Below are 27,010 nucleotides of genomic sequence, written 5' to 3' on the forward strand. Positions count from 1 at the left end.
AGTGGGTTTCAGAGGTATTATAAAGTTCAAAAATGGCAAGATTTGGCAATTGTTTGAGTATGTGGAAAAGCCCAAAGTAATGTCAAAATGATAAACCTTGGAGACTGGAAGAATGATGGTGCCGTTGACAGAAATTACAAAGATTTAGGGGGAAAGATGAGTTAAGTTTTAGACATAGTGAGTTTGAGATTTCTCTGGATCATCCAGTTTGAAATGTGCAATAAAAAAAGTGGTGATAGGATTACTGCTTGGGGGAAAGAGTAGGACTAGCCAGTAGAGATATCTGAGTTATCTGCCAGGAGATGGTGAATAAACCCATGGGAGCTAACAAGGTTACTTAGAAGGAGAAGAAGAGAGAGCGCCAAGGTTTTGTGAGTGGGAGCAAATACAAAAGATATGAAGTCATAATCAATAATAAGATTCAAACTGCAGTTAGAGGATTTGATAGAGATGGTGAGCTAACAAAGGAGTATGAGACAAGCAGCAAACCTGGGGAGAATTGTGTCACAACATCCCAGATAGAAGAGTGTCCCGAAGGAGAGAAGATGGTCCGCAGTGTGCGATGCAGGGGATAGGTCGAGAAGGATAGGCCTGAGGAAAAAAACTACCAGATAGGGCAATTATGAGATCCATGGTAACTTTCAGGAGAACATTTTCAGTTGAGTGATATGAAATGTATAGAAGCCCAATTGTAAGGTGCTGAGAAATAAGTGAAAGGAGAAAAATGAATCCATAAAAGGAAACAGCTTTTCTAAGGAGTGCCATCATGGCAAGAATGGAGAGATAATAGTCAACAGTTTATGCTGAAGGTAATAGCAAAGGACAGTTTTTCAAGGATAGAGGAGAGGTGGTCATATTCGAGGCAGTAAAGAAGGATCCATCTGATAAAAGTTCAAGATTTTGGGAGTAGAGAAGATGGAGGATAAAATCTGCTGTAGAAATAGGAGCACATAGGATCAAGTGAAAGGCCTTGGCAAAGAGAAGGGCCATTTGTCTGTCAGGGACTTGGGAAAAGGAGGAGAGAATGGAACATTATGTCAAGGGAGTTTTTAAGCTGAAGAGAGAGAACTCACTTCAAATGGCCTCAGTTTATTTTTTCAGTAAAGTAAGGCAGAGAATGAGGGTGGATAGTTTAAGAGGGAGGAATGCTAAGGTTGAGGAGGAAAGGGAAGGTTTGGAATAGCTTCAGACAGGCTAAGAGATTAGATTGGAACCAGCAAGAATGGAAGAATGCCTCTTCCTGATGTCACATTCATTCTCATTTGTGTTTTACTGGTGTGGTAGCATGGTGCTTTGGTGAGAAATGAGCATGTCTTTCTTGCAGAGAGTCAGAGCTTAAATTAATGGTGTTCTTATCATTGCAGATACTTCCAAGTTGCCCGTTGTTATCGGGATGAAGGTTCTAAGCCAGAAAGGCAACCTGAATTTACCCAGGTATCACTAGGTCATTCATCTGAAATTTATAGATTCAGGCTAACCTCATGTTGTATTTGTGTTAAGTACTATTAAGCACAAGTTATCACTATTATATGTTCTGTTAGAAGTATTTCTAAGACCATAGTAGCTCTTATGCTTTATCTTATTTCTTCTTTAATTTTAATCATATGTCTAACCTAACTTCATTTTAGTCATAGTTCAGATTTGTCCATCTTTGAAAACCCTTCCAGTTGGTGTGGTGGACTGTAACTTCTTATTGAACCAAGTTACCAATGGAGTGTCAAAGTTTACTTTTACCTCTTACTGATGCCCATATTTATTGATAAAATACTGAAAAAATCTCTTCTATTTCAACTTAATTGAGCTATCAAAATCTGAATTTGGGGGCAACTAGAAGGCTCAGTGGATTGATGACCAGGCCTAGAAACAAGGAGCCCTGGGTTCAAATATGGCGTCAGACACTTCCTAGCTAGCTATGTTACCCTGGACAAGTCATTTAATCCCAATTGCCTAGCCTTTATTACTCTTCTGCCTTGGAAATAATCGTTCATATTGATTCCAAGACAGAAGATAAGGGTTTTGGAAGTAAAAAAAAAAATAATTGAGATATGGTTTCTGTGTAGAAGTCCACTAATTTTTGTCATTTATGTACCATGTATGTACAAAATCCTTTGGTTTCTAAAAAATAAAATTTGGTTTTAAATATTATTGAATGAGTGAAACTAATATCCAGATGATCTTATCTTGATTTCAGGTTGACATAGAGATGTCTTTTGTAGACCAGGCTGGAATCCAGAAATTAATCGAGGGTTTGCTTCAGTATTCATGGCCTAAGGACAAAAATCCTCTTACTATTCCTTTCCCATCTATGACTTACACTGAAGCTTTGGACTTCTATGGGACTGATAAACCAGATACTCGCTTTGGAATGAAGGTGATTCTTTTTCCTGTGAAGTATTTTGAAGCATTCCTACAATCTGCATTTTAAACTCATTTTGAAGTTGGCAGTCAGTTGTGGGCTGTGGCACTGCCTGATTTTAAAATCAGACTGCTTTCTAACCAACTAAATGAAAAATGTGTTATTAGAGCAAAGGTGTCATACTCAAATAGAAACAGATCTCTATGAGCCACATATTTGCTTAAAAAAACACAAATTCACATTATTTATGTTGCATTTTATTTTTTTTTATTTTTTTAAACATTTCCCAATTATATTTCAGTCTGCTTTGGGTTGCACCTGAGAGTTTTGTGGGTCTGAAGGAACCCACATGAATTTGACATCTCTGACTTAGAACTCTGTAATACTACTGCTGGGTCCTTCTCTTCACTTTAGTACTACATTTTAGGGCAGTGATTTTAGTAAACTGAACCTAGGCAGCTTAGAGACAACTAAGTGGTACCATGGATAGAAGGCTGAGCCTGTGCAATCAGTAAGTCAGCGGGGGCAAGTCTCTTAGTCTCTTTCGGCCACAGTTTCATCAGCTGTAAAATGAAATCTTTACACCTGCTTCCCAGGGTTGATGTGAAGATCAAATAAGATATTTGTAATGTACTTAGCATAGTACTTGGCACATAGTAGGTGCTATATAGATGCTTATTCCCTTTCCTCCTCCAGCAACTTCAGACATAGATATAAATTACAATCTTAACAGCAGAATTGATGAAATGAGCATAGAAAGTAATAAACATTCATGAAGGATGGATTCTGATCATCTGGGAAATAGTAATGTTATTTGGGTCTTATACATACTTCTTATTTCACTACTCTGAGGATGTCTCAGGCAGGATGTTATTGAATTCTGTACAGATGGAAAATTCGCAACACCTGAGCTACATTCCCAGCATCCTTTTAAGTTATGTCCTCATTTTAAACTAAGGATGCTTAGGAGATAAATGTGGCTGAGACCCATGCTGCGGGGTCTTTTCAGAGCTTGTGCTTTTGGTAAAGTGCTGCAGTTGTGAGTTTCTGTATCTCTTTGCTCTGCTCACTTGACTGAAAGAACCTTTTTTCTTTTCCCTTTTTTGATTTAGTATTAAAAATTCTACATATTTTTAAATACTAGGAGCATTTATTCATTTTTACTCCTACAATTCTGACACCAAATATAATCGTTTTTCTAAATCTTCTAATTAAAATAATCTTAGTAAAATGGCAACAGAATGGGTTCTTAGCATTAACACAGAGAGTAAGGATATTTTTCTGACCAGAAATTTTTGACCAGATTTGGAAGATAAATGTGTGCCAATTTTATTAATTATTATTATTGTTGTTGTTATTTTCAGATTGTTAGAAAAATACCTATTAACAGAGAGAGTGCTAAAATTAAGAAGGGGTTAGAGAAGGCTTTCTGTAGAAGGTGGGATCTTAATTGAGACTTAAAGGAAGCCAAAGAAAGGAGGAGGTAGAGAAAAGAAAGGAGAGCATTATAGGCTTGGGGGATAGCCAGATAAAATGCCTGGAATTGAGAGATGGATTATCTGTGGAACAGCCAGAAGACCAGTGCTACCAGCTCAAAGGGTACATGTCAGGAAGTAAGGTATAAGACTGAAAGGTTGAAGGAGATAGGTTTTGAAGAGTTTTAAATGAGAGCATTTTGTATTTGATCCTGGGGTGATAGAGAGCCACTGGAATTTATTAAGTTAAGGCAGAGGAGGTTAATGTAATCATACCTACACTTTAGGATAAACACTTTGGTGAACGAATGGGGGAGGTAGGCAGACCACTGGCAAATTATTGCTATAGTCCAGGCATGATGTGATAAGGACATGTACCAGAGTGGTGGCAGTGTAACAGTTGAGAAGGGGATGAATTGGACAGATGTTCAAAGGTACATTCAACAGGCCTTGGCAACAGATTGGATATGAGTGTTGGGGAGTGAGATGGTAAGGAGTCAAAAATGATACCCAGATTTCCAGCCTACGCGCCTGAGATGATGGCATTGGACTCCACAGTGTTAGGAGTGTAAGAGAGAATGAATGCAATTTTGTATAGAGTTCAAGATGTCTGAAAGGCATTTGAAGATTGAGTAAACAAAGAGGTTGGGGTAGGAAAGGTAGACTTGAGAATTGTCAACATAAATACAATAATTATATTAGTAAAATTATTAAAATACAAAATATAAGCTTTGCTGTGTCTCATGTGTTATTTTGTTGCCCATTTTTGTATTCATCTGCCAGATTGTTGATGTCAGTGACATATTTAGGAATACAGAGATTGAATTTCTTCGAGATATGCTTAAGAAGCCCCAAGGCGCCATCAAAACCATCTGTATTCCTGGAGGAGCAGTAAGTAATATTTTGCTACTAGTGAAACAACCCAGTCAGGAAACAGACATGTGCCATATTAGTAAGTTGATTTAGAAATGAAATTCATCAAGAAACTTTAAATTTGGAATTTAAATAATATTTATAAATGTCATGGCTTCAAATTAGGCACTTAGAAAATCTTATGTTGATATGGTTATTAGAAACATTGAGTTATTTTAACCACTCATAAAGTTACAAATCTAGGATCTGTCCTAGTATTCTCCATCAGCAAGGTTTGACACATCTGGGCTGATTAGAGGTTGGAGTATTTTTAGCTGATTTCATTTTCAGTCTTTTAGCACATCAAAATAGTATTTTTTAAATCTTACAAAGTAACATAAGGTAATTTACTCTTTACTCTTTTATTTTCAAGATTGATTGTTGGGAATTTTTTTTTGGTATGCTAAAGGCCTCTGAGGAGTAATTAAACTCATTTTAGATATAATAAACTATATTTGTTATTCAGTTGATAGTATACATTTTCTCTACATTAGCAACAGAGCTGCTTTATCAAAATCCTAGCTCAAAAAAGTCATGTTTCTTGGATGTATTAATACCAACAGAAGTATTTTAATTGTGGAACATCAGAATGCCTAATTTTTGCCCCTATTTGTACACATACGTATATTAGACAGAATAGGCTCATATGAGAAGTACAAAATCCATCATAGACTAACTGATAAGACCTAACCAAGTATACAGGATATTAGAGTTTTAAAAATAAAAATTTTTATTTTCTGAAAATAACACTTTGTTCAAAAATAAGTTCACTATTTTGAACCCAATTTAAGGTCTTTAAAATTAACTTTAATGTTTCTTAAGAACTAAATCAAGGGTGATAGCTGGGTAGCTCAGTGGATTGAGAGTCAGGCCTAGAGAATCCTGGATTCAAATCTGACCTCAGACACTTCCCAGCTGTGTGACCCTGGGCAAGTCACTTAACCTCCATTGCCCAGCCCTTATCACTCTTCTGCCTTGGAACCAATACACAGTATTGATTCTAAGATGAAAGATAAGAGTTTAAAAAAAATAAAAAGAACTAAATCAAGCTCTGCCCTTATCCTGGTCCTATTTGCAAATTTTTAAACTACATTAAAGTCTTCTCATTTGTGTTAGACATTTCACCTCATATCCTGGGGCTATCCAAGTCATACCTCCCCCTAAAAGGCCAGAAGTGATGCTTATTTGTAATAAGTATTTTTTATCCTTCAGAATGCTATTATTTTTATGATAGCAAAAAGCCTTAATACTTTGGCTTAAATGGAATCATATAGTGGCAAAGCCCAAAAGTACAAAGTGAGTTTTGGTCCTGAAACCATAAAATCATATCTTTTTCTCTAAATTAAGTTTTTCATGTTACATTATAATAAATTATAATCACTGCTTTTGTCTTTAATCGGATAATCACCTTCAGAAATAGTAACTAAGCACAGATTAATTAAAATTATTCATTTCTCTTGAATCACAGATGATTCTCATTTCGTTTCTTTTTCTCCTCTTCAATTTGGCTTAATCCTACCCCATCCCCATTTCTCTCTAAGAGACCTCAGACTTCTTGGCTCACAAGTACTGGGTCCTGGGCCAGAGTAGCAGTAAGAAGTACAGGGAATTCCTGGTACTCCACCTCACCCCTCAATATACGCATGCACATACACATACACACAGACATGCATACACTTTTCCATGAGCAGTTCTTCCAAACAAATTTACAGAATGCACCAAACTGAATCCTAATGAAGAAACTCAAGAAAGAAATCATGAGTCATTTTTCTGTCTTGGAACAACATAGGAAAACAGAGAAGTATCCCCAGACATTGGGGTTGGGATCTGTTCAGGAGTATGCCTAGTGAACCATTTCAACATATGAAGAAGCTGTGTGCTAGGGCAAAAAGTCCCAGCTGCAGCACAGAGGAGGGACTTAAACTTGTGTAGACCCCATTGCCTAGCCCTTACCCCTTTTCTGCCTTGGAGCTAATACACAGTAAGGGTTTAAAAAAAAGAAAAGAAACTTGCGTAGGTGCAGGAATAGGTGCCAGAAGGCATCTCTGCCGCTCACTACCCAGTTTCAGGTCCCATATCCAGGGGCATATGTGCCTATGGATGGCATTCCAGAATAAGGAGAAGTCATGGGTCCTAGATTGTATATAAAGCAAGGAACAAGTTCAAAAGAAAGTAGCTTAGGCAAAAATTAAAGTAGAATTCCTTGATAAAAGGAAGCAAAAGTTTTTTATATTTTTTATATTTTAAAATGTTTTTATAAATGAATTGTAATCACCAGAAGAAAATAATGGGAAGGGAAGATAGTAAGAGCTATGGATGAAAGAAATGGAAAGGGAATTAGCTTGTAAAAAGAGGAATAGAACTTTGCCCAAACAACAAACTTTGAAAATTAGAATGGACCAAATAAAAGGTAGTGATTCCATGAAACAAAAAGAAATATTAAAAACAAAGTTAAAATACTAGAAAAAATAGAAGATATATGATGTCTCATACAAAAACAAATCAAGGAGAAAAAAATCAGCAGACTATCTGAACACTAGGATCAAAACAAGAGCCTAGACATGCTATTTCAAGGAATCTTAAAAGAAAACTTCTCAGATCTCCTTGAACCAGAGGACAAAGTAGAAATAAAAGGAACTCCCAAATAAAAACTTCCAGGAACATCATAGCCAAAATTGAGAGCTTCCCAATCAAAGAAAAAAAAATGCAAGTAATTAAAATTCAAATATACAAGAAGCACACAAGACTCAGCAGCCACCTCTATGAAGGAATGGAGAACTTGAACCATGATAATCCAGAAAGCAAAGGATATGGGCCTACAGCCAAGAAAAGTTTACCCAGCACAACTTGACTATAATGGGGGGAAAAAAGAAATTTTAATCAATAGAAGAATTCTAAGCAATCGTAGATTCTTTGATTCACAAACACAGCAGTCAAAAGAGGCATAGAAATGTAAACATGAGCAAATGATAAGAGACTATGTAAAGGCATTAACTTTTATATTCTAATAGAAGGAGATGGTCCATGTGCTCTCCTGAACCCTGTCAGAATGGCCTAAGAGTGGTTTTGATATATCCTAATAATCTTAAAAGAAGAATGGAAAGAGAAAGGAAGAGAAACACACAGCATTCTGTCTCCTCCCAATAGCTTACCCCCTCTGTCATTCCTACTCTTTCTTCAATCTCTTCCAGTCTGCAGGCTCATTCCCTACTGCTTATAAACACAGCTCTCACATTCTGGAAAAAACCCTCATTTGATCCTTCCATCCCTGCAAACTCTTGTCTTATATCTCTTTTTGTCCTTTGTGGCCGAACTCCTTGAAGAGACCATCTACAATCAGAACCTCAGCTTTCTCCCTTCTCATTCTTACCTCCTCACAGTCCAGCTTCTGCCTTATGCCACCAAAATCCCCCTCTCCAAAGTTACCAGGGACCTCCTAGTTGCCAAATCCAATAATCCTTCTCCATTCATCAATATCTTGACCTCTATAACTTTTGACGCTGTTGCTCACTCTCCTCGATACTATCCCCCCCCCTTTTTTTTTTTAAAGAGCATCACTTTCTCTGGGTTTTCCTCTTGCTTGCTGATTGCTCCTTCTCTGCCTCCTCTCCTGGATTCTCTTCCAGACCATTCCTTCTAACAGACCATGACCATCAGAGGTCTGTCTGTCCTGGGACCTCTTCTCTTCTTCCTCTATACTAGTTCATTGGTGATCTCATCTGCTTCTATAGATTGAATTACTATCTCTATGCTAATGATATTCAACCTTTCATCTCTGTCTTTCCTACATCTCAAATTGGATGTCCAGGAGACATAATATATGCAAAACAGAAGTCATTATCTTCTCCATAGACCCTCCTCCCCAGCCCTTCCCTATTGCTACAGAGGACAACACCATCCCCCATGTCCCTCAGGCTCCCAGCCTAGGAATCCTTTGAGAGCCAAGGCTGTGGTCTCTCAAAGGGTAGGGTCACTCTGTCTAGGTGTAGCGGTTTGGTCGAATAATGGATGAGAGACACTGTGTGCTCAATCCTACGTGCATAGGCATTACACAGCGCTCTGCCATGGCACGAGGTTCATTTATTATATAGGTTCAGTGAGTATATACTTTTCTGGCATACAATAAATTTTCAACATACTTGTTTTCATAGACCCTAACAACAGACTCGAAGCCTAAGAAGATAGTCAATGAAACATTGTTGTTACAACAGTGTTGAAGATAAATGAAATGAGAAGGGTGATTTGGAGGCTAGTCCTTCTTGACCTAGGGGGTGACCAATTAGGAGAATCATTGTTGCTTTTGGTCAGCTTTCACAATCAATCTCAGTTACTTAGGAGATGGGTAACAAAGCATTTTGTAGCCAGGTACAGGGTTAGAGGGTTAATTTAGTGACAGACCAGATTTGGGGTTTTCCTCAATTTACAAGTTCTATTTTTCTTGTGTTATTTTAAAGCACCTGGCAATGTTGCCTGGTTTCTGTCCACAAACAGATTCAGTGGAGTATGTCCTGTAGACCTGGACTTGAAGGTGATTGATGTTCTTGGCTTTGTAATGGAAGTGAATATAATTCTGTGGAGAGGGAAAGGAGGGGGGTAATGAGTAACAATCTTTAGGTTTTAATTCTCTGAATGTAATCTTTTAGGGTCATAATCCAGGGGTATTAAGGTGATATATGTGTGTTAACCCTATAAGTATTTGCTCTCATATTATTTCTCCTGTATTGGGGAGAGAACAATAATTATAGCAATTCCATTAGTAGGGGAAGTTAGAGGAGGAAGTCACACAGGAGGTTCAGTGGGTGCCTTATTTTCTGGGGGCTGCTTTGCAGTCTCCATTTCCCCAGACTGTGACTCTGTCAGACGGCAGGGGTGATGCCTCTCCACAAGAATAATCCTGGATTCCTAGCTATTTCTCACCTCCTGTATCCACTTTGTTGCTAAGACTTGTTTATTTCACCTTTGAAGCATCTCTCAAATGCTCCTCCTCTCCTCTGATACCACCACCACTTAGTGCAGGCTCTCATCATTAATCTGGATTATTACTGGATTATTACAGTAGTCTACAGGTGGTTAGGCCACTCCAATCCCTCCTCCATTGAAACCCCAAAGTTAATTTCCTAAAGTGTAGAACCATTATCATCATCATCATCATCATCATCTCTCTCTCTCTCTCTCTCTCTCTCTCTCTCTCTCTCTCTCTCTCACACACACACACACACACACACACACACACACACACACACACACACACACACACACACCTTCCTTAAACTGCAGGGTCTCCCTATCGAAGGAGAAAGACCAAAAGCAACAATCACCTCCAAAATCAAAGACAAAATTTGATTGATATTCAAAACCCTTCATAAATAACCTAGCTGCCTATAGCCTAGTCTTCTTGCACCTTACTCCCTGACATGTGCTCTTCGGTCCAGCAACACTGACCTCTTGATGATTCCACAATCAAGATACTTCATCTCAGGCAATATTCTCTGGCTGTCTCCCATGCCTGGAATATTCTCCCTCCTCATCTCTACTTACTGCCTTCTCTGACTTTCCTTAAGTGCCAACTAAAATCTCATCTTCCACAGAAAGACTTCCTCAACCCCTCTTAATTCTAGTGCCTTGCCTCTGTTGTTTCCTTTTATCTTGTCTATAGCTGAATACCCATACACCAAGAAATCAGGATTATAGAATAATGTGCAATATATTCTATTATTACTATTTTTAATGTTGATAATGTCTTACTATGTGTTTAATTTATCAATTAAGCTTTATTAAATGTGTGTACAAGAAAATCATGTATATGAGGTCAGCAGTTCACTTCTATCCAAGGTTTCAGCCATTCAGGTTAGGTCTTGGAATGTATCCTCTGCAGACACAGGGGCCCTATTCTCTTTGTTTGCATGTTGTCTCCCCCCTCAGAACTGTAAACTTCTTGTGGCAGGAACTCCTTTTGCCTCTTTTTGTAACCTCAGCACTTAACACAGTTCCCAACACAAAGTAGGATCGATTGAATGCAATATAGTGGTACTGTACAAAAATATTTATTAATAAAATTATTTTAAATAAATTACTGAAATAAATATAATAGATGAAATAAAAATTATTAAGTATAAAATTCATAGCAACTCTTTTTGTAGAGGCAAAAAACAGACATTGAAGAGATGCTCGTAAATTGGGGAATGGCTGAACAAGTTGTGGTATATGATAGTGATAGAATACTATTATTCTATAAGAAATGACAGGATGCTCTCAGAAAAACCTGGAAAGATTTACATAAACTAATACAAAGTGAAGTGAACAGAACAGTGTAGTAGACAGTGACAACAATATTGTATAGTCATTAACTGGGAATAACTTAGCTATTCTCAGTGACACAATGATGACAAAAAATGCTAACTATCTCCTGAAAAAGAACTGACAAAGTCTGAATACAAATGAAAGCATATTTGTATTTTCTTTCACTGTGCAACTAAGGTGGATATGTTGCATATGACTGCACATGTATAATCTATATCAAATTGCCTTCTCCAGGAGAGGGTAGTGAGGAAGGGAGAGAATAGGAAGGAGTTCACCATAGGAAGGGGAAAGGAGAGGTATCTCTATTAGTAAAAATAGACACAATGGGTACTGAGTAAATGTTTAATGATAATTATGATGATTTTCTATTAGAAAAAATTAATCAGATGAACATAAATTCAGCTAACTGAAGACATGAGAAATATTTAAAGCTTCCAATCATCAAAATATGAATATTCTGTTCTTGAGGAGCTATTATCTGTTTTTCAGAGTATATTAATGATTATAGAGATTAGATGAGAAACTTAGCATTTCTCACTGAGTCCTCACATCCCAAAGAGAAACTGTCAACAAATGTGAGATGCATTGCTGAAATAACAAATAGTACAGCAACAAAGTTCTGAATAATTATCATTTAGCAGCAGAAACTAGTTTTATAGAGTTCCTCCATATTGTAAATTGGCAATGAATTCATGTCCCATTTAACGTATCTTATACAAGTTCATAAGTTTGTGAAACTATATGTCATACTGAGAACTCCTCTTATGTTTTTCTTTCTTCAGAAATATTTAAAGAGTAAAGACTTTGAGGCCATTAAGGAATTTGCTGTTAATCATTTTAATCAGGTAAGAAGGGAATGTGTTTGTAGTATTAGAGCCTTTTTTTAATTTCTTTTTTATGATAGAGAACTTTTAATGAACTTCATCTTACTCTCATGGAAAAAGTGTTGAACTTGGAATTAGCAGAGCTGGGCCCAAATGCTAGCCCTGCCACTTTTGAGCTCCAAGTCATTCAGTCTCTCCAAACCACCATGTCTCTAAGATGAGGATACCCATCTTTAGACTATCTGCCTTATAATAAGGCCTATATGATCAAAGCCTTTATTATTACATCACTAAAATTAATTTAAACTAAAAAGTTTTGTTATTTAATAGATCCTTCTGGTTTTTTTCACCTTGCTGTGTAATGCTGTTCATGTCTTTTTTGCATCATTCTTAGGTTTTAATAGTTTACCTCTATCAAAAGCATCTGAACAGTTTGAACCTGTATCAGCGAGTTTATCTATTTTTATGTAGCTCACCACCATTTATTATTTTGACACTTAAAAATAAAGAGAAGCAATGTAGCTCTGTTAATAGTTTGGTTTTTTTCCAGAGCTTTTGATTCAATAAAGCACAACACATCTTTGAAAGCTTTTCCCCTTGCAAAGGATCGCCAGAGATCTGATTTATGAAATAGTTTTTAAAAAACCCACATAAATTAAATAGAAAAATACTTCTTGCTCAATAAAAGCCCTTCACCAAATTTGGGTGGTTTTTAGAAGACAAGCATGACTTTTTCTTCACCATAGGAAGTTTCACCCTTATTTCTGAAGACCAGTGGAAGCAGGAAATCTCCACTTACTAAGCTCTTAAAAGAAGAGGAGAAATCAGCCCTAATCAGTCTGCTGAGGGTCCAGGAGGAAGATGTGGTCCTGTTAACTGCTGGAGAGCACAACAAGGCGGTAAGGAAGAATACACACGTCATATTACCAGCTCCCAGCAAAGGCTAATCCTAAAGAGGAACTTCTCAATGTACTGATCTCTTTAGTCCATGGCAGGATGTATGGTTGTGGCAGAGGCTCACACTTCCATTCTGTGTAGCACATCTTGGAAATTATGTAGTATTCCATAAAATGGTGACCCTGTGAGTGAGTTCTTCTATGTTTTTGTTAATCCCAACATCTCTCTGGAAACATATAATGCATCTGAATGAAAAATCTCCCTCATATTCTTTGTCAGCAAAAGATAACCCTTGCCTTCTCGTAATTTTGCACATAAAGTAAATCTGGTTCAATATCAATGAATGAAAAGAATTTTTAAAAGTTTTAAGAATTTAATATGTGCAAAGGACTGTGCTAAGCACCTGAGATACGTTTATAAAAAATAAAATCATCCTTTTTTAAGGACATCCCAGTTTGGAGAAACAATTTATAAAAGAAAGCTCTGCTGCAGGACAGGGAGGAAGATTCAGAGGTCCTCAGGGCTCCTTGGAATGGGTAGCAAGGCCCAGCGGTCCTTGGGTTTACAGATGTGTCAGCTGGAGATGACCAGGCTTTGATCTCCACAGAGAGAAAACAAAGCTGAGAGTGAACTTCTAGAAGGGCAGGAGAAAGGAAATTAGTTAGAAGATTTCTCTTGCTAGTATGTAAGAGCTCTCTTTTATTGTAATCATCAACGCTTTTATGAAGTTTATGCTCCCAATTGGTGGTAGTTTTACTTTTAATTGTCTCTTACCAGAGGTTCTCAAGTACACCTTGAAAGCAAAATGTAATCCATAATCTCTCTTTTTCCTGTAATAGCAATAATGTGGAAAAGACTGAACTACAGATTTTATTGCTAGTGAATTCATTTAGAAGATTTGCTTTGTTTTCAGTATAAAAATCCTATTTAAATAGGATGGCTGAATATGGATTTATGTTTTGCATGACTGCACATGTATGATCTCTTTCTAATTGCTTGCTGTCTCAGGAAAGGGGCAGGAGAAGGAGAAAGGAAAGAATTTGGAACTCAAAAATTTAAAAACAAATGTTAAAAATTGTTTTTATGTATGATTGGAAAAATTAAAACATAAGAAAATTGTTTTTAAAAAGAAGATAGCCACAGAACTTTAAACCAAGTAGTGGCATAAACCAAAGAAAATAATTTTGCTTTGCTTAGTCTAATCCCTTGAAAGAAATCTCGAAATCAGATTTTTGAAGAATATATTCAGCTTTTTTAAACATTCCACGAGGATGGAGAAAAATGGTTTTCTTAAAAAGATAACACATATAGGTGGCTCAGTGAATAGAGAGCAGAAAGCCAAACCTAATGATGGGAGGTCTTGGTTCAAATGTGGCCTTAGAGACTTCTTAGCTGTGTGACACTGGGCTTAACTTAACCTCAATTGCCTGTCTCCTACAGCTTTTCTGCTTTGGAATCGATATTTAGTATTGATTCTAAGATAGACAGTAAAGGTTTTTTAAAAAAAATAAAGATATCCTACATGGTTTGGAGATCACAGGATCTCATATTTGGAGAAGAGTTCAAAGATCATCTAGTCCAAACCGTACCTACATAGGAGGGATCAGCAATCCACAGCCTACAGGCCAAATCCAGCCCACCAGCCAACTTTTGTACAGTTCAAGCTAAGAATGGCTTTGATATTATTAATTATAACAACTTTATTTTAAAATATACAACCCATTCTTAGCTAGCTAGTCTAACCACACAAAAGCAGGCAGTATTTTAGACATGGCACACAGTCTATGGGTTTCCAACAACTGTATTTAGCTCTTCTATGAGTGATCATCCAACTTTTTTATACCTTGAACTGCTAGGAATTTTTTCCTTAGTTCCTCCTATAATATCTCTCCATTGTTCTTAGCTCTTGCCTGCTGAGGTCAGGTACAAAGGCCAAACTAAATCTGATCTGTCTTAGACAGCAACCCTTTAAAACTCAGTCAACCATCCTAACCCTCCCTTGCTTTGGACACTAAGTATGCCAAGTGCTGTTTCCTACGTTGTTATTTATTCATATTTTTGTTTTTTGCTTGCTCATGATTTTATTTATAACCAGTTTTTAAGGATTGTAGGTGTTAGACCTTATTGAAAGTAAGAGCCTTGGGAGCAGCTAAGTATCTCAGGGGATTAAGAGCCAGGCCTAGAAATGAGAGGTCCTGGATTCAAATCTAACCTCAATACTTCCTGGCTGTATGACCCTGAGCAGGTCATTTAATCCTCATTGCTTAGTTCTCACCACTCTTCTGCCTTAGAACCAATATACAGTATTGATTCTAAGATGGAAGGTAAGGGTTTAAAAAAAAAAGTAAAAGCCTCCCACTCTTATGATCCTAGGCTCTGATTAGTGAGCATTCACCTCCTATTACCCAGTCTTAGACCCACCATGCTATTGCCCACCCATCTCCCTGCCACCCTGCCTGTTCTTCAGTTGGCCCAGCATAGGAACTCCCACCCCCAGACGCTGACCTTGGGGGATGAGCATTCATCATCTTGCCTGGTCTCCTACTCCCCTCGCTGTGCTTCTGGCTCCCATCCTCTTCTCCCCTTCCAACACGAGCTCTGGGAACCACAATCAGATCAACACCACAATTCCTGGGAAGGAAATGTTGGTCATTTAATATAATTTCCTCCAACTTCCTTGCCTAAAACAGCTCCCCTCGTTGCTGTTGTCTTCCCGTTAGAGTGTAAGCTTCTAGAGGACTTGGTGTAACTTGCTTGTTTTGTATCTCCTAGCACAGGGCTAAATAAATGTTTTTTTCCATTCTTTCCTTGTACATAGCCATTCCAATGTGATTGTCTTCAGCTGCACCAAGTATATGAAGTCCCTGAATAGTAGATCCCTCTGCACCTTGTTGAGAAGGTCACCAAATGATCTCTTCTCATTTTGCCACATTGGTCTCATCACCCTAAGATCCTCCCTCCAGTAACATGGAAGACTAGCACCCATTTTAGGCTTTCGCATGTTCTTCGATTTCTACTATGCGGTTGTTTTTCTTGGTGGCTTTACTTCCTCACTTTTCCCTTTGTCACTTCCTATCTGGACCTCCATTTACTATGGCACTCTCCACCTTAGTCGGGCCATACTGGCCCAAAGCCTTTTACTCCTGGCAAGTTTGCTTTTTACTTCTAAGGTTTACTGTAGTTCACCAATAGAGAGCGTGGGAGAAGTCAAGTGAAGGGCCTGAGACGGCTTCACAGGCTGCCGTGTCAGGCCTTTGCTGTAGCTCTTCTGTGCCGAAATGTCATTGAAGTGCTCATCACCTATTCGTGATTTCGGGTCTCCCGAGCCTGTGGCCGCAGGTCTATTTAGAACACTGTGGTGGCAGCACCATCAAAACATACCAGTTGAGGGGAGAGGAGTGTACGTGTAATGCCAGCACCAGCCACTTGCAGAACAAAAGAATTTGTCCAACACCTTTAACTTTCTCCACTAGGAAATATTGTTTTTTCCTCTGAGCATGAAGCCTCAAGAGAGAACACAGCCAGACCAACCCTGGAGATTAGTGGGGAAATAGGTATTACTGGCTTAATGCCTCCCCTCACATACTTTTCATCCAGGAAAACAACACTCGTTTAACTAGTCCGACAGTGCTCTGCAAATCCAAAGGACTTTCGTGATCGGCAGATCATCACTACGTGCCGAGCCCCTGCATTTAATCTTAATTCCAAGTTAGCTGGATTTCACCTTCCTTATTCTGTCTGTCATTCACAGTGTTCTGTATTAGGAAAATTACGCCTGGAATGCGCTGACCTTCTGGAAGACAGAGGAGTAGTGCTTCGTGACCCAGCTGCATTCCACTTCCTTTGGGTGGTGGAATTCCCACTCTTCCTTCCTAAGGAGGAGGATCCCAGAGAACTAGAGTCAGCCCACCATCCATTTACTGCTCCTCACCCCAGTGACGTTCACCTCCTCTACACTGAGCCAGAAAAGGTACCATCAATCCATCCAAATAAAGAGGGAAACGGAAGTCAAGGTGACAAATTTTAAATTCTGCATCAGTCTTCAGTACTGATTTTCATTGGTAGCAACCCAAGAAAAATATGAAACTTCCAATCATTGCCTGTCTCAAATCAATAATTAGCAAACCGGTGCTCATTCGGTACTTTCTCCTTGTAGAACTGAATTAAAGCAGGGCCAGAATCTTCTATTATATGAACATTTCATTCCCTTCTCAGGTTCGAAGCCTGCACTATGACTTAGTGCTGAATGGCAGTGAGGTGGGAGGTGGCTCTATCCGAATTCACAAGGCAGAGCAGCAGCAGTATGTCCTGGAGACAGTGTTAAAGGTAACCTACCTCATGGGTTCCTCGGCTCCCTTCCATGCAATGCCCTGGCCCTTAATGAATTTTGTATTTTAATCAAGGATGTTTTATAATCTAAATAAACCAATGTCATTTTACATCACAAAGTTAGTTTCAGAGTCTGCTGTTAGAGTAGCATTCTGCTAGTCCTATATTGAGCTTGAGACATTACTCACAGATACAGAGCATTTAGAATGTGAATCTGAAATGGTGAAAAGACCTAGAAAGGAGAAAATAAAAAGGGTTTTCATATCATTCAGTATATAGCCTTCATTTGAATTTGAAATATGGTCAATCTTGGTGAAAGAAAGAAAATTATCCACTTTCTAGCATTTAAAGCATATGAAATAAAAATCTAACCTGGTACCCAGAATGCAGGCCTGGTACCCTGGGAATTCGACTTATTAAAAGATCTAGGGTAGGTTTAAGGAAGGTTTGTTTGTTGTTAAGGAAGAAGGTAGGTTTGAGGAGACCTAGAATTATGTCCTGGAAAAAGGTGAATTTTATTGATGGTTGAGGTAGATATGAATATAAGATAAATGGAATTTCTGGTACTAGATTCCCCAGGAATAGAAAGAGGAATTCTGTGTAGCTTTAAGACTCTCATCTTTTTGGCATTATAGGAGGATGTTAAACTGCTTTCTCACCTACTCCAAGCTTTAGATTTTGGAGCACCCCCCCATGGAGGAATTGCTTTAGGTAAGTGCATAAAAAACATTCATTTCGCCTAAAAAACAATATGCTGGTTACCTTCTGTCTGCAATGGCTACTTGTCCCTCTTACTTTATCAAGCAAGAATTGGAATGAATTTTAGGTAGCCCAGCCAGAATGTAAATATCCCAACAAGACTTCTGTTTTCCTTTACTCACATGTGTGAAGTAATATATATTGCACAGTCCACAGTGGACCATGAGTAAATTCTCAGCAAAACCTTGTTTGGATACTGCTATTCATTATAATAATATTTGGACTTTGGTCCCTGAATACTGCCCTAGAATGAGAGTCTAGAAAAGAGAATATATTCTTTTTCCCTAGTGTTTTATTTTCTCCCAAGGACATGTAAAAAGAATTTTTGGCAGAGTATATGTAATCAGAAAGAAAAACATATTTCTAGAAATTGGATTCATGAGCCAGCTAAAGCCCTTAAAATGTCCAATAAATTATATTTGACTCCTTCAAGACTCCACATAGAAAATTATCTAGTATTCAGACAGAAAGCCGACTATCATGTACCTTTTATTAAGTAACTGGAGGTTTCCCTTACAGGACTAGACAGGCTTGTGTGCCTCATCACTGGGTCTCCAAGCATAAGAGATGTCATTGCTTTTCCAAAGACCTTCCGGGGACATGACCTTATGAGCAATGCCCCAGATTATGTGACTCCCGAAGACATAGATCCCTACCATATCCAGGTCAAGAGGGCAGAAGACACAGACAGCACAGATGTCCAGTCTGTCGTTTGTGAAGCCGAGTCTTCACGACTGGTCCTTCCAAGCCTCACAAAGACTGAGAATCCCTTCGAGAAGCTGGCCTTGGACCAGACTCCTGAGCTTTTGGATAGAAGGAAACCTAGCAGAAGCCCAGATAACAAATGATGAAGAAATGGAGCAGATGGAAGGCGTCTCATTTTCTCTCGGGAACAGAACACATCTGCTATCACAGCCCGAAAGGTCCTGTGCCCCGTGGATGGCGAGGATGGGTGAGACAGGCTCCTCTCTGAGATCAGTCATCACTTGACACTCGCCAGTGTCCCCGGGGACTGCCCGCCAGTGCATCTTTTGGAGTCGAAATGATCAAAATTGGGTCAAGGGGGAATGCTGGTCTGTAAACAGTCCTGTATGGTTATGGGGTCAGAACATTTAGCCTTATTATCACTCGGGTAGAACCAGCTAAATTGTAGCTGTTTTCACTTTCATTGTCTGGAAGGAGACTGAGCCCAGCTCCAAGCCCACGTGCTCCAAGGTCATCTCAGCTCGTTCAGCCTCGGTGTCCCTGGCTGCAAAATAAGCATGATACCATTCGCTTACCTACCTCACAAGGCGGGCATGAGGATTAAATGAGATAAAATCCACTGGAAAATTAAAGTGCTTTGCATCTGTTAGGTGCTCTGATTCACTACAAACCATCAACAGAGAGGCAGCTAATCAGTTGTGTAGTATGGTGAAAGCCAAGCAAAGACTAATGTCAGGTGTTTGGGAAATGAGCTATTAACATGGTTTTAAAGAATAATGGAATGCGTAAAGGTGATCCTTTGCCCTGATTAGAAGCACTAGTATATGATAGCACTAATTAAGATAGATTTGGCATAGTGAAAAGAGCATGAGTTTCAAATTCTGACTGCCACATTGCCTGTGTGATCTTGAGTAAGTCACTTAACCCTTCTGATACTCAGCTATAATTCCTCAATTACCCATTTCAGCAGAATGTTGGAAGGAAAATATCTTATGACCTATAAAGAGCTGTATAAACTTGACCATAATGATAGTAGCGAAACAGGTTCGTTCAAGTAATGATGAGAGCTGACAATAGACATACAAACAGGAATCTGATTAATTATACTTGCTTGATTTATAATGGGTTGTATATATTTGATCCAGAATTTTAAAATAGCTTGATGTAGCTGGCTATTCCTTAGGTGAGATAATTAAATTCTGGGTCTATGATCTAGTCAGCAAAAAAAAAAAAATTTTTGTAAATAAAATTTGTCTTCAGTCCTGTTTTGAGTTCTACATATAACATGGATGGGGATATATACTATTAAAAAAAAAACTAGCCAACCAGTAGATGGTGCTTTTCTCTCAAGTTTATCTTATAATAATTGCCTCACCTTACTTTGGTGGCCATTTAGTGGCCAAAAACGTTTAAATGGAGGACTTTGATGAAAGGTACTTGCATTTTCCTGTTCTGTGCCAACTGAAGGGTTTTTTTGAAATGAACTCCATTAGGCAGAGGAGTCCCACTTTTTCAATGACCTCATTTTCATCAACATCTAGTCACCCTTTCATAATATTATTAAATATATTCACTATCCCAGCTACACACTAACAAAATACTCAAACCTGACCAAGAATTCTTCTTGGCACCATAAAAAAGTCCCTGTGCTACGAGAGGCACAAAATCTCAGAGTTCAACATTAGATTTCAGAGAATTTAGTTACATTACCTAAATGTTTTCATGCCTACCAAAAATACTCTGAAACTCAGTAAACTTCTACCACTTTTTACCTTTTTTTTTAAACCTTTGCCTTCCATCTTGGAATTAATACTGTGTATTGGTTCCAAGGCAGAAGAGTGGTAAGGGCTAGGCAATGGGGGTCAAGTGACTTGCCCAGAGTTACACAGCTGGGAAGTGTCTGAGGCCAGATTTGAACCCAGGACCTCCCGTCTCTAGGCCTGACTCTCAATCCACTGAGCCACCCAGCTGCCCCCTGCCACTTTTTAAATGTTGTATTTTAATTAAATTTGAATAAAAGGTTAAACTGAGCTAGATCTCTGAGCAAGATAACATTTATTAGGGGCATCCTGCCTGTCAATAAATGAATCTGTAGCTTGCCTCAGATTATGCCAAGGACTCCAAACAAAAGGATATTTCCCTTTATGTAGACTTTGGGGATTACAGAACAAAGAGCAAAAATAGGGTAGGTGACCCCTAGGGATTGAATACAAAATACATGGTTATAAAGCTGAGGCCCAGGGAACAATATGATTGGTTGGCAGCTTGGTTAATGGGAGCTAACAGTGATCCCCCCCCCTCCTCTCATGAGATTAAGAAGTGCTCACTGTTGGAGCCAGGTGCAGGACAGCAGCCCAGACTTTGGACAGCTAACCAGACATCCTCAGAGGATAGCAGTACATCCTCAGAGCTTGGCAGTACAAAGATATCGAGCTGAAATTCCTTTTTCATTCACGGGCATTCTCCAAGGTCAGTTAAATCAGTTAAATTCCTTGAGGCAGGAGAGCTGGATTTTTAAACTTAACCCATTACAAACCAGCTGAGTTCTGATGACTTAAGCAGTTACAGGACAAATTCAATTTTTTATAAATAAGATCAATAAGAAATGGCTGTAAAATCAATCTTAATCTCCTCAGGGTTTTTGTTTTTTGTTTTTTTAACTAGAATTGTGATTCTACAGAAAGAGAAAATCCTTCAAATCCTGCTGCTGCTGTGCTGCCCTCACCCCATCCTACCCCCACCCCTCCCCACACACACAGACAAAGCTGGGCTGCTCCAAAACTTAGCCCAGAAGACAGTTTGCCTGGAAATAGTGAAAAGTGCTATAACTTGTCCAAAGTCATAAAGGCAAAACTTTATCCCAGCAAGTCTTTCTGTCTTTTTACCTATCCACCAAGCTGTCTCTCATTATTAGTTTAAAGCTAATTATCCACTTACAGTTTAACTTTTGAGATATCCTAGGATGATTTAGGAATAGCTCAGTTTGGGGGATTTTTTAAGATTCAATTTTATTTGGTTATCTGTTTTAGATTCCTTCATTCCCTCCTTACCGATTGAGAAGGCTAGAAAAATAAAACCCATTACAAATATAACAAAATCCTGCTTTAGCTATGTCCAAAAAGAGAGAAGAAAATATACCTCAGTTGCCACTCTTGCTCTATCAGTTTTCTATCTGGAGGTGGTTGGGCATTGTGTTGATTAGAGTTACTAAATCTTTCAAAGTTGATTACTTTTCCAGTATCATTGTTACATGTGAATTGGTTTTCTGGTTCTATGCACCTCACTTTGCATCAATTCTTACAAGTCTTCCCAGGTTTTTTAGAAACTACCCCCTTCATCATGCTAGAGCACAATAGTATTCCATCATATTCAGATGCCCATACCTTGTTTATTTAGCTTTTCCCCAATTAATGGACTTTCTCAGTTTCCAATTCTTGGCCACCACAAAAAAAAAAAAAGAGCTGCTATAAATATTTTTGAATATATGGGTCCTTTTGCTCTTTTTTTTTTAATCTCTTTAGGGCATAAATCTAACAGTGATATCCCTGGGTCAGGAGCATGCACAATTTAATAGTTTTGGAGGACATAGTTCTAAGCAATTTGAGGATTCTTATATTTCCAATTAGAAGCCAAAAATTTCAATTCAAGCCCATACATACCCTGAGAAATAACTGTGTAACATACATGCTAAAAAAGGGGGTAGGAGGGATGGAGAGGGGTTGCCCACTACATCTTGGGAGAACAGTGGTAGCCATTATCCTGTTGAACAATTTCTCCTTGTTGTCATCTGATACTTCTATTCCCATGTCTTATAAATTCATTTTCTGCTTTAGAAACAATGGTCCTATGCAACTGGTTTGTTTACTCCAAGAATTTCCCTTCCCTTCTCCTCCTTTTAAAAGTTTAGGTCTTTCTATATATTTAAATAATAAGAGTCCTTTCTACCAATGTTCTAAAAGTATGGATCATTTTAAGGTTGGCCCTATACATTTTCCTTACTCCAAGGAAAGGGATTAGCAAATAACACTTGTGGTGACCGTTAATGTGGTATTTAATATTTCTCTACAGAAATGGAATGTCATCTGTAACAGAAAGTTAGACTAGATGGGCAGAAAATCTGTATCCTCCATGAAGAGTTGCAGAGCTAAAAAGAGACTCATCACTTCCTCTACGTAGAGGCAGTCGATACCTATAATAATAGTTTCTATTACTGATATTTATAGGGCACTTTAAATTTCATCTCATGTGAACCCTACAACAACCCTATAAAGTGCAGATACTGAAAGTATTTGTAAAACCACATTTTACAGATTAGGAAATGGGCTTAGAGGAGTTAAGTGACTTCCCCACAGTCACACAGTGCCAGAAACAGGATTTGAACAAGGTCAGCACTCCTAAATGTCACCCACACTGGTGGTTCTCCTGTTGTTCTCAGACACAAATGCCATGATTTTTTCCCTATAGGCAGGGCTGAGATTATTACACTATAAACAGCTGTTATAAGGAATTTATTGAATGTTCGCTCTGTCTCCTTAGGAGCACAATTTCTAGGTTAGAGGAAGTTAAATAATCTCACTCTGTTGCTTTAAGAGTCAGAGCAGATAGCTCTCACCCTCCGTCTCCATAAAAGAGAAAAAGCAGTTAGTTCTGGGCTCCATATTGCTCTGACTTCCTTGGGCGCAGAGTTGCGGGTCATTCTCTCAGATGAAGATCACTTAGTGACTTTTGAGAGTTGGAGATACACCTACGAAGTAGAGTGAAAGTCTGATTCTGGAGAACTTTTCTTCTGAAGGAGGAAGGAGCTGCCAGAGGAATTTTGTCCACTCTCGCTCCGGAGAGCAGGGCCAAGAGATCGACAGTTATATTTGACAGTTTGATTTATATATGACCGCAAGGAGTTCATTATCCATTTAAGGTTCATCATTTAGCATAGGTATAGTTAGACAGAATTTAATCTTAGTTTAGTGAGAATAGTTTAAGGAGAGGCCTACTTGCAGGCAAGAAGCTGAAAAGAGCAGTTAGATTTGGGAGGTTTTATTTAGATATTTTAGTATAAGGTTAAGAGATTTCCTGTCCTATTCCTAATTCCTGTTCTTATCCCACCTCTCCTGATAATAAATAAGGGTTATATCAAATTGCTTCCAGCCCCTAACAACCATCTTCAAATAGGTTTGCTATATAGCTGATATAGAACTTCTTTAGTTTCAATAAAACACAGCCAATAACCTCTCTCTCGTGCCAATGGTACCCCTTAGAATTTTCCTCTGAATTTTTCATTACTATGTGAATATAACAGATATTTCAGCATAAGAACAAAATGAGAGGATCACATAGGAAACTGAACTTTTGTTTAAGTGATTATAAAATCTGACATGACTGTAACGACATTCCCCTTTTGCCTGTGTCTCCTGAACCTCCTTTTGATCTCTTCTATGTATCTTTTCAACTTCTCTGCCATTTTTTGGCATCACTTTTGCCACTCTCCCCCCCCCCCCCCCTACACACAGAAGCCCTCCTCTTCATCTGTAAGAGTATAAAAGCCAAATGATCCACAAACTGGCTATGTTTTTAAAGGTATGCTGCTTTCTGCACTAATAGCCATTAGCACTCTGCCTAGAGGGGAGAGAGTGTGCTACATCATTAGTCTTCTCAAATCATAGTTAATTGCATTGGTCAGTCCTGAAGTTATTTTCATTAATGTAATTGACATATAAATTGTTTTCTTGGTTTTGTCCACTTCCCTCTGCATCTATTCAAGTCTTCTCAGGTTTCTCCGAATCTTTCAGTTGTCATTTCTTATGGTAAAATAAACCTAAACCATGGCATCAAAGCAAAGCTAAATTCTCTGCTTATATTATAATCTGGCTGTATTGGTCTTTTACTCTGTGATAGTTTATTCCTCAACTTCAGCCAAGTTTTACTAAGTAGGGATTATTTAAATCCTGTTTTATACATGTAATAGCTGTGTGACCCTGGGCAAGTCACTTCCTCCTTTGTTTGCCTCAGTTTCTCATCTGTAAAATGAGCTGGAGAAAGAAATGGTAAACCATTCCAGTATCTTTTCCAAAATGGAATCTTTAAGAGTTGGACAGACTACTGAAACTACTGAACAACACTTCACCCAGAGCCTGGCATTTAGTTGGGACACTATAAATGTTTATGCCTTTCCCCTCTTCCCTTTTAAAGTAAAGTGGCTCCCAAAGAGCCAGTTGGGCTGAAGAATTCTTAAATCAAGATTCCTGTCTCAAGTCTTTTTTTTTTTTTAGGTTAATCTAAAGTAAGCCCTTGTTAATCCAGACTGTGATCTCATTGGTATGGGAACACCCAAAGAGGAAACGCCAACTATTCTGTAATTTAGTCTTAGAACGTTGCTTAGGGCGCCATGAAGAGATGCAAACAAATGGGTGGCCCTTTTAAAGGCAGTCTCGTCTATATCCTGGAGGGCAACTATTACTTGGAGGCAAATAGAAAGTGTCTTCTTATGTGATATTAGCATTCTGGATCTTGATGCTTGAGAACAGCAACACATAAATCCTCTCTTTGTGCTCTTCTTAATGTCCATGGCAATAGGCTTTGTTTCAAGCTCCATTAATTAAGCAGATGGCATAGCAGCCCAGAGTGGCCATATGTGGGTGCTGGTGCTTGAAATGCTGTGGTCCTTATAACATTTTGCACCAATAGAAAAATGGAAGGAGTGTCCTAGACTTAGAACAGTGACATAAATGTTCTCGCCCATACTCAAACTCATACATCTGGGTATGTGTTTGCACTTTGGGAAACGGGGGCCGGGACAGCTTGTGTTTTCAGATGTAAGTATTTACAATTCTTTAATCTCTCCAGGTCTAGCATGTACAAGAATATTCATAGCTACGCTTTGTGGTGGCAAAAAATTGGAAAATGAGGGGATGCCCTTCCATTGGGGAATGGCTGAACAAAATCTCTCCAGGTCTAAGAATTGGGGAGAGTACGGGTGGGGGAGGATAGAAAAGACTTATTATAATCATGATACAGTACAAGACTTTTTTTTTAATTTTGGAAAGATTTCTTCCAGAAATTATTTTAAAACAGTTACCAAATTGTTGGTTAATAAGTCAAATATTATAAAACTGCCCAAATGAATTAAACTGCCTATCATTTTCCATCTGTCTTTATAGCTGTGGTCAGTTATTTGAAAGAAGTAATAGCTTTGGGACTGTAAGAATGAAAAGTTTATTGCCTAGTCAACTATCTTGTTCAGTATCGTTCTAAAGAGCAGCGATCTCTTGCTGTCGGTAAAAAATAATAGTAATAAGAACCCTAAACAAAACTTTTTTGTTGAAATTGAAAGTTTTGTTGAACTAGTTTTTCATTTATAAAAAGAAATTATAAAAAGAAATTGGACTAGATGACATCCAAGGGCCCTTTTCTGTCCCCAGACCTTTCATCCCTCTTTTACCCATCCTTCGATTTTCACAATAACCTTGTGATAGTAGATATCATCAGATCTAGGGTACAAGGAAAGACATACTGGTGGAAATCTTGCCAGAACTCCTCCATCATCTTCTCTCCAGCATTGGTGCCGCCTCTGTCTCTTCTCCTTTAAAATTGGCAGTCATCGAGGCAATAAGCAATAAAAAAGTCTGTTTCCAGACCCAGCTCTGCCTACCTATCGTCCCTGAGATATCCAACCAGAAGCGCAACCTTTCAGAATTCCCCAGTCTATTGGAACTGATGAACAGCTAACATCGGCTGCCAAGCAGGGCTTGGCTCAGTATTTCCATGTGCAGATCAGAACATGAATGTGCATATGCAAGAGCAGGGAGGGAAGAGTGCAGGTTCTTACAAAGTGAGGTTTTGTTTATTGTTTTAAATGACTGGTGTTCCTCTCAGCAGCAGCTGCATCACACTCCTGATCTCATGGCCAGCTAAAATAATCAGTGTCTCTAGGGTTCTTTCTGACTCTGAGTAGGAGTCTTTAGTTTAAAATTTTCTAACAGATTCTTTTCACTTTTACATCATTTCTGGACACTAAGCTCTCCCTCCCCCCCAGGTCATCTTATAGTTGAGCCCTCTGTTGTAAACAAGAAAAAGTCAAGCCAAACCATCAGGCTAGTGACCATCTGTTAGATGCCACAGTCCATCCTCAGAGACCCTTCTTGTGACTTTTTTACATGAAATCAACCGAGCATCATTTTTCTGTCCTGTATGGATGCCATTCATTTAGCAAACCTCATTGCAATGCAGGATCTGACATTTTAAAATTTGTACCAAAAGACTTGGTGGACTTATGATCTATTTGTTTCAGCCCACAAGCCTAACCTGTTCAAATTTTTTAATTGCACTCCCCAAAATGTTGCTGCTTCTCCAAGCTTTGGAGTATCTGCAAATTTGATAAACACACCTGCTACACCTCACCTAAATCGTGGCAACCAAGGAAGTGTAACAGAAAGGAAACTGGCCTTGGAGTCAGGAAC

At 38.5% G+C, this 27,010-nt stretch overlaps 1 protein-coding gene and 1 long non-coding RNA gene across 4 annotated transcripts in view; one reads left to right on the forward strand and one right to left on the reverse strand.

Annotated features, from left to right (window-relative positions):
* Positions 1-27,010, forward strand: part of DARS2 (aspartyl-tRNA synthetase 2, mitochondrial) — a 44,981-nt gene that overhangs the window by 13,704 nt on the left and 4,267 nt on the right. For all 3 annotated transcript variants that reach the window (XM_007480816.3, XM_007480817.3, XM_007480814.3), the window contains exons 10-18: positions 1,365-1,434; positions 2,192-2,371; positions 4,615-4,722; positions 11,826-11,888; positions 12,614-12,766; positions 16,516-16,734; positions 16,980-17,090; positions 17,729-17,804; positions 18,372-21,026. In XM_007480816.3, coding sequence (XP_007480878.1) covers positions 1,365-1,434; positions 2,192-2,371; positions 4,615-4,722; positions 11,826-11,888; positions 12,614-12,766; positions 16,516-16,734; positions 16,980-17,090; positions 17,729-17,804; positions 18,372-18,700 — 1,309 coding nt within the window. In that variant the 3' untranslated portion in view covers positions 18,701-21,026. The remainder of the gene's footprint in view (positions 1-1,364; positions 1,435-2,191; positions 2,372-4,614; positions 4,723-11,825; positions 11,889-12,613; positions 12,767-16,515; positions 16,735-16,979; positions 17,091-17,728; positions 17,805-18,371; positions 21,027-27,010) is intronic.
* On the reverse strand, positions 12,760-21,014 carry LOC103100672 (uncharacterized). Its single transcript, XR_008916111.1, has 3 exons — positions 20,885-21,014; positions 15,270-15,395; positions 12,760-13,398 (listed from the first exon to the last, which is right to left on the reverse strand). It is a non-coding gene; the product is annotated as an uncharacterized LOC103100672 (long non-coding RNA).

The sequence above is a fragment of the Monodelphis domestica genome, chromosome 2, assembly GCF_027887165.1.
Source record: "Monodelphis domestica isolate mMonDom1 chromosome 2, mMonDom1.pri, whole genome shotgun sequence".
Lineage (NCBI taxonomy): Eukaryota > Metazoa > Chordata > Mammalia > Didelphimorphia > Didelphidae > Monodelphis > Monodelphis domestica.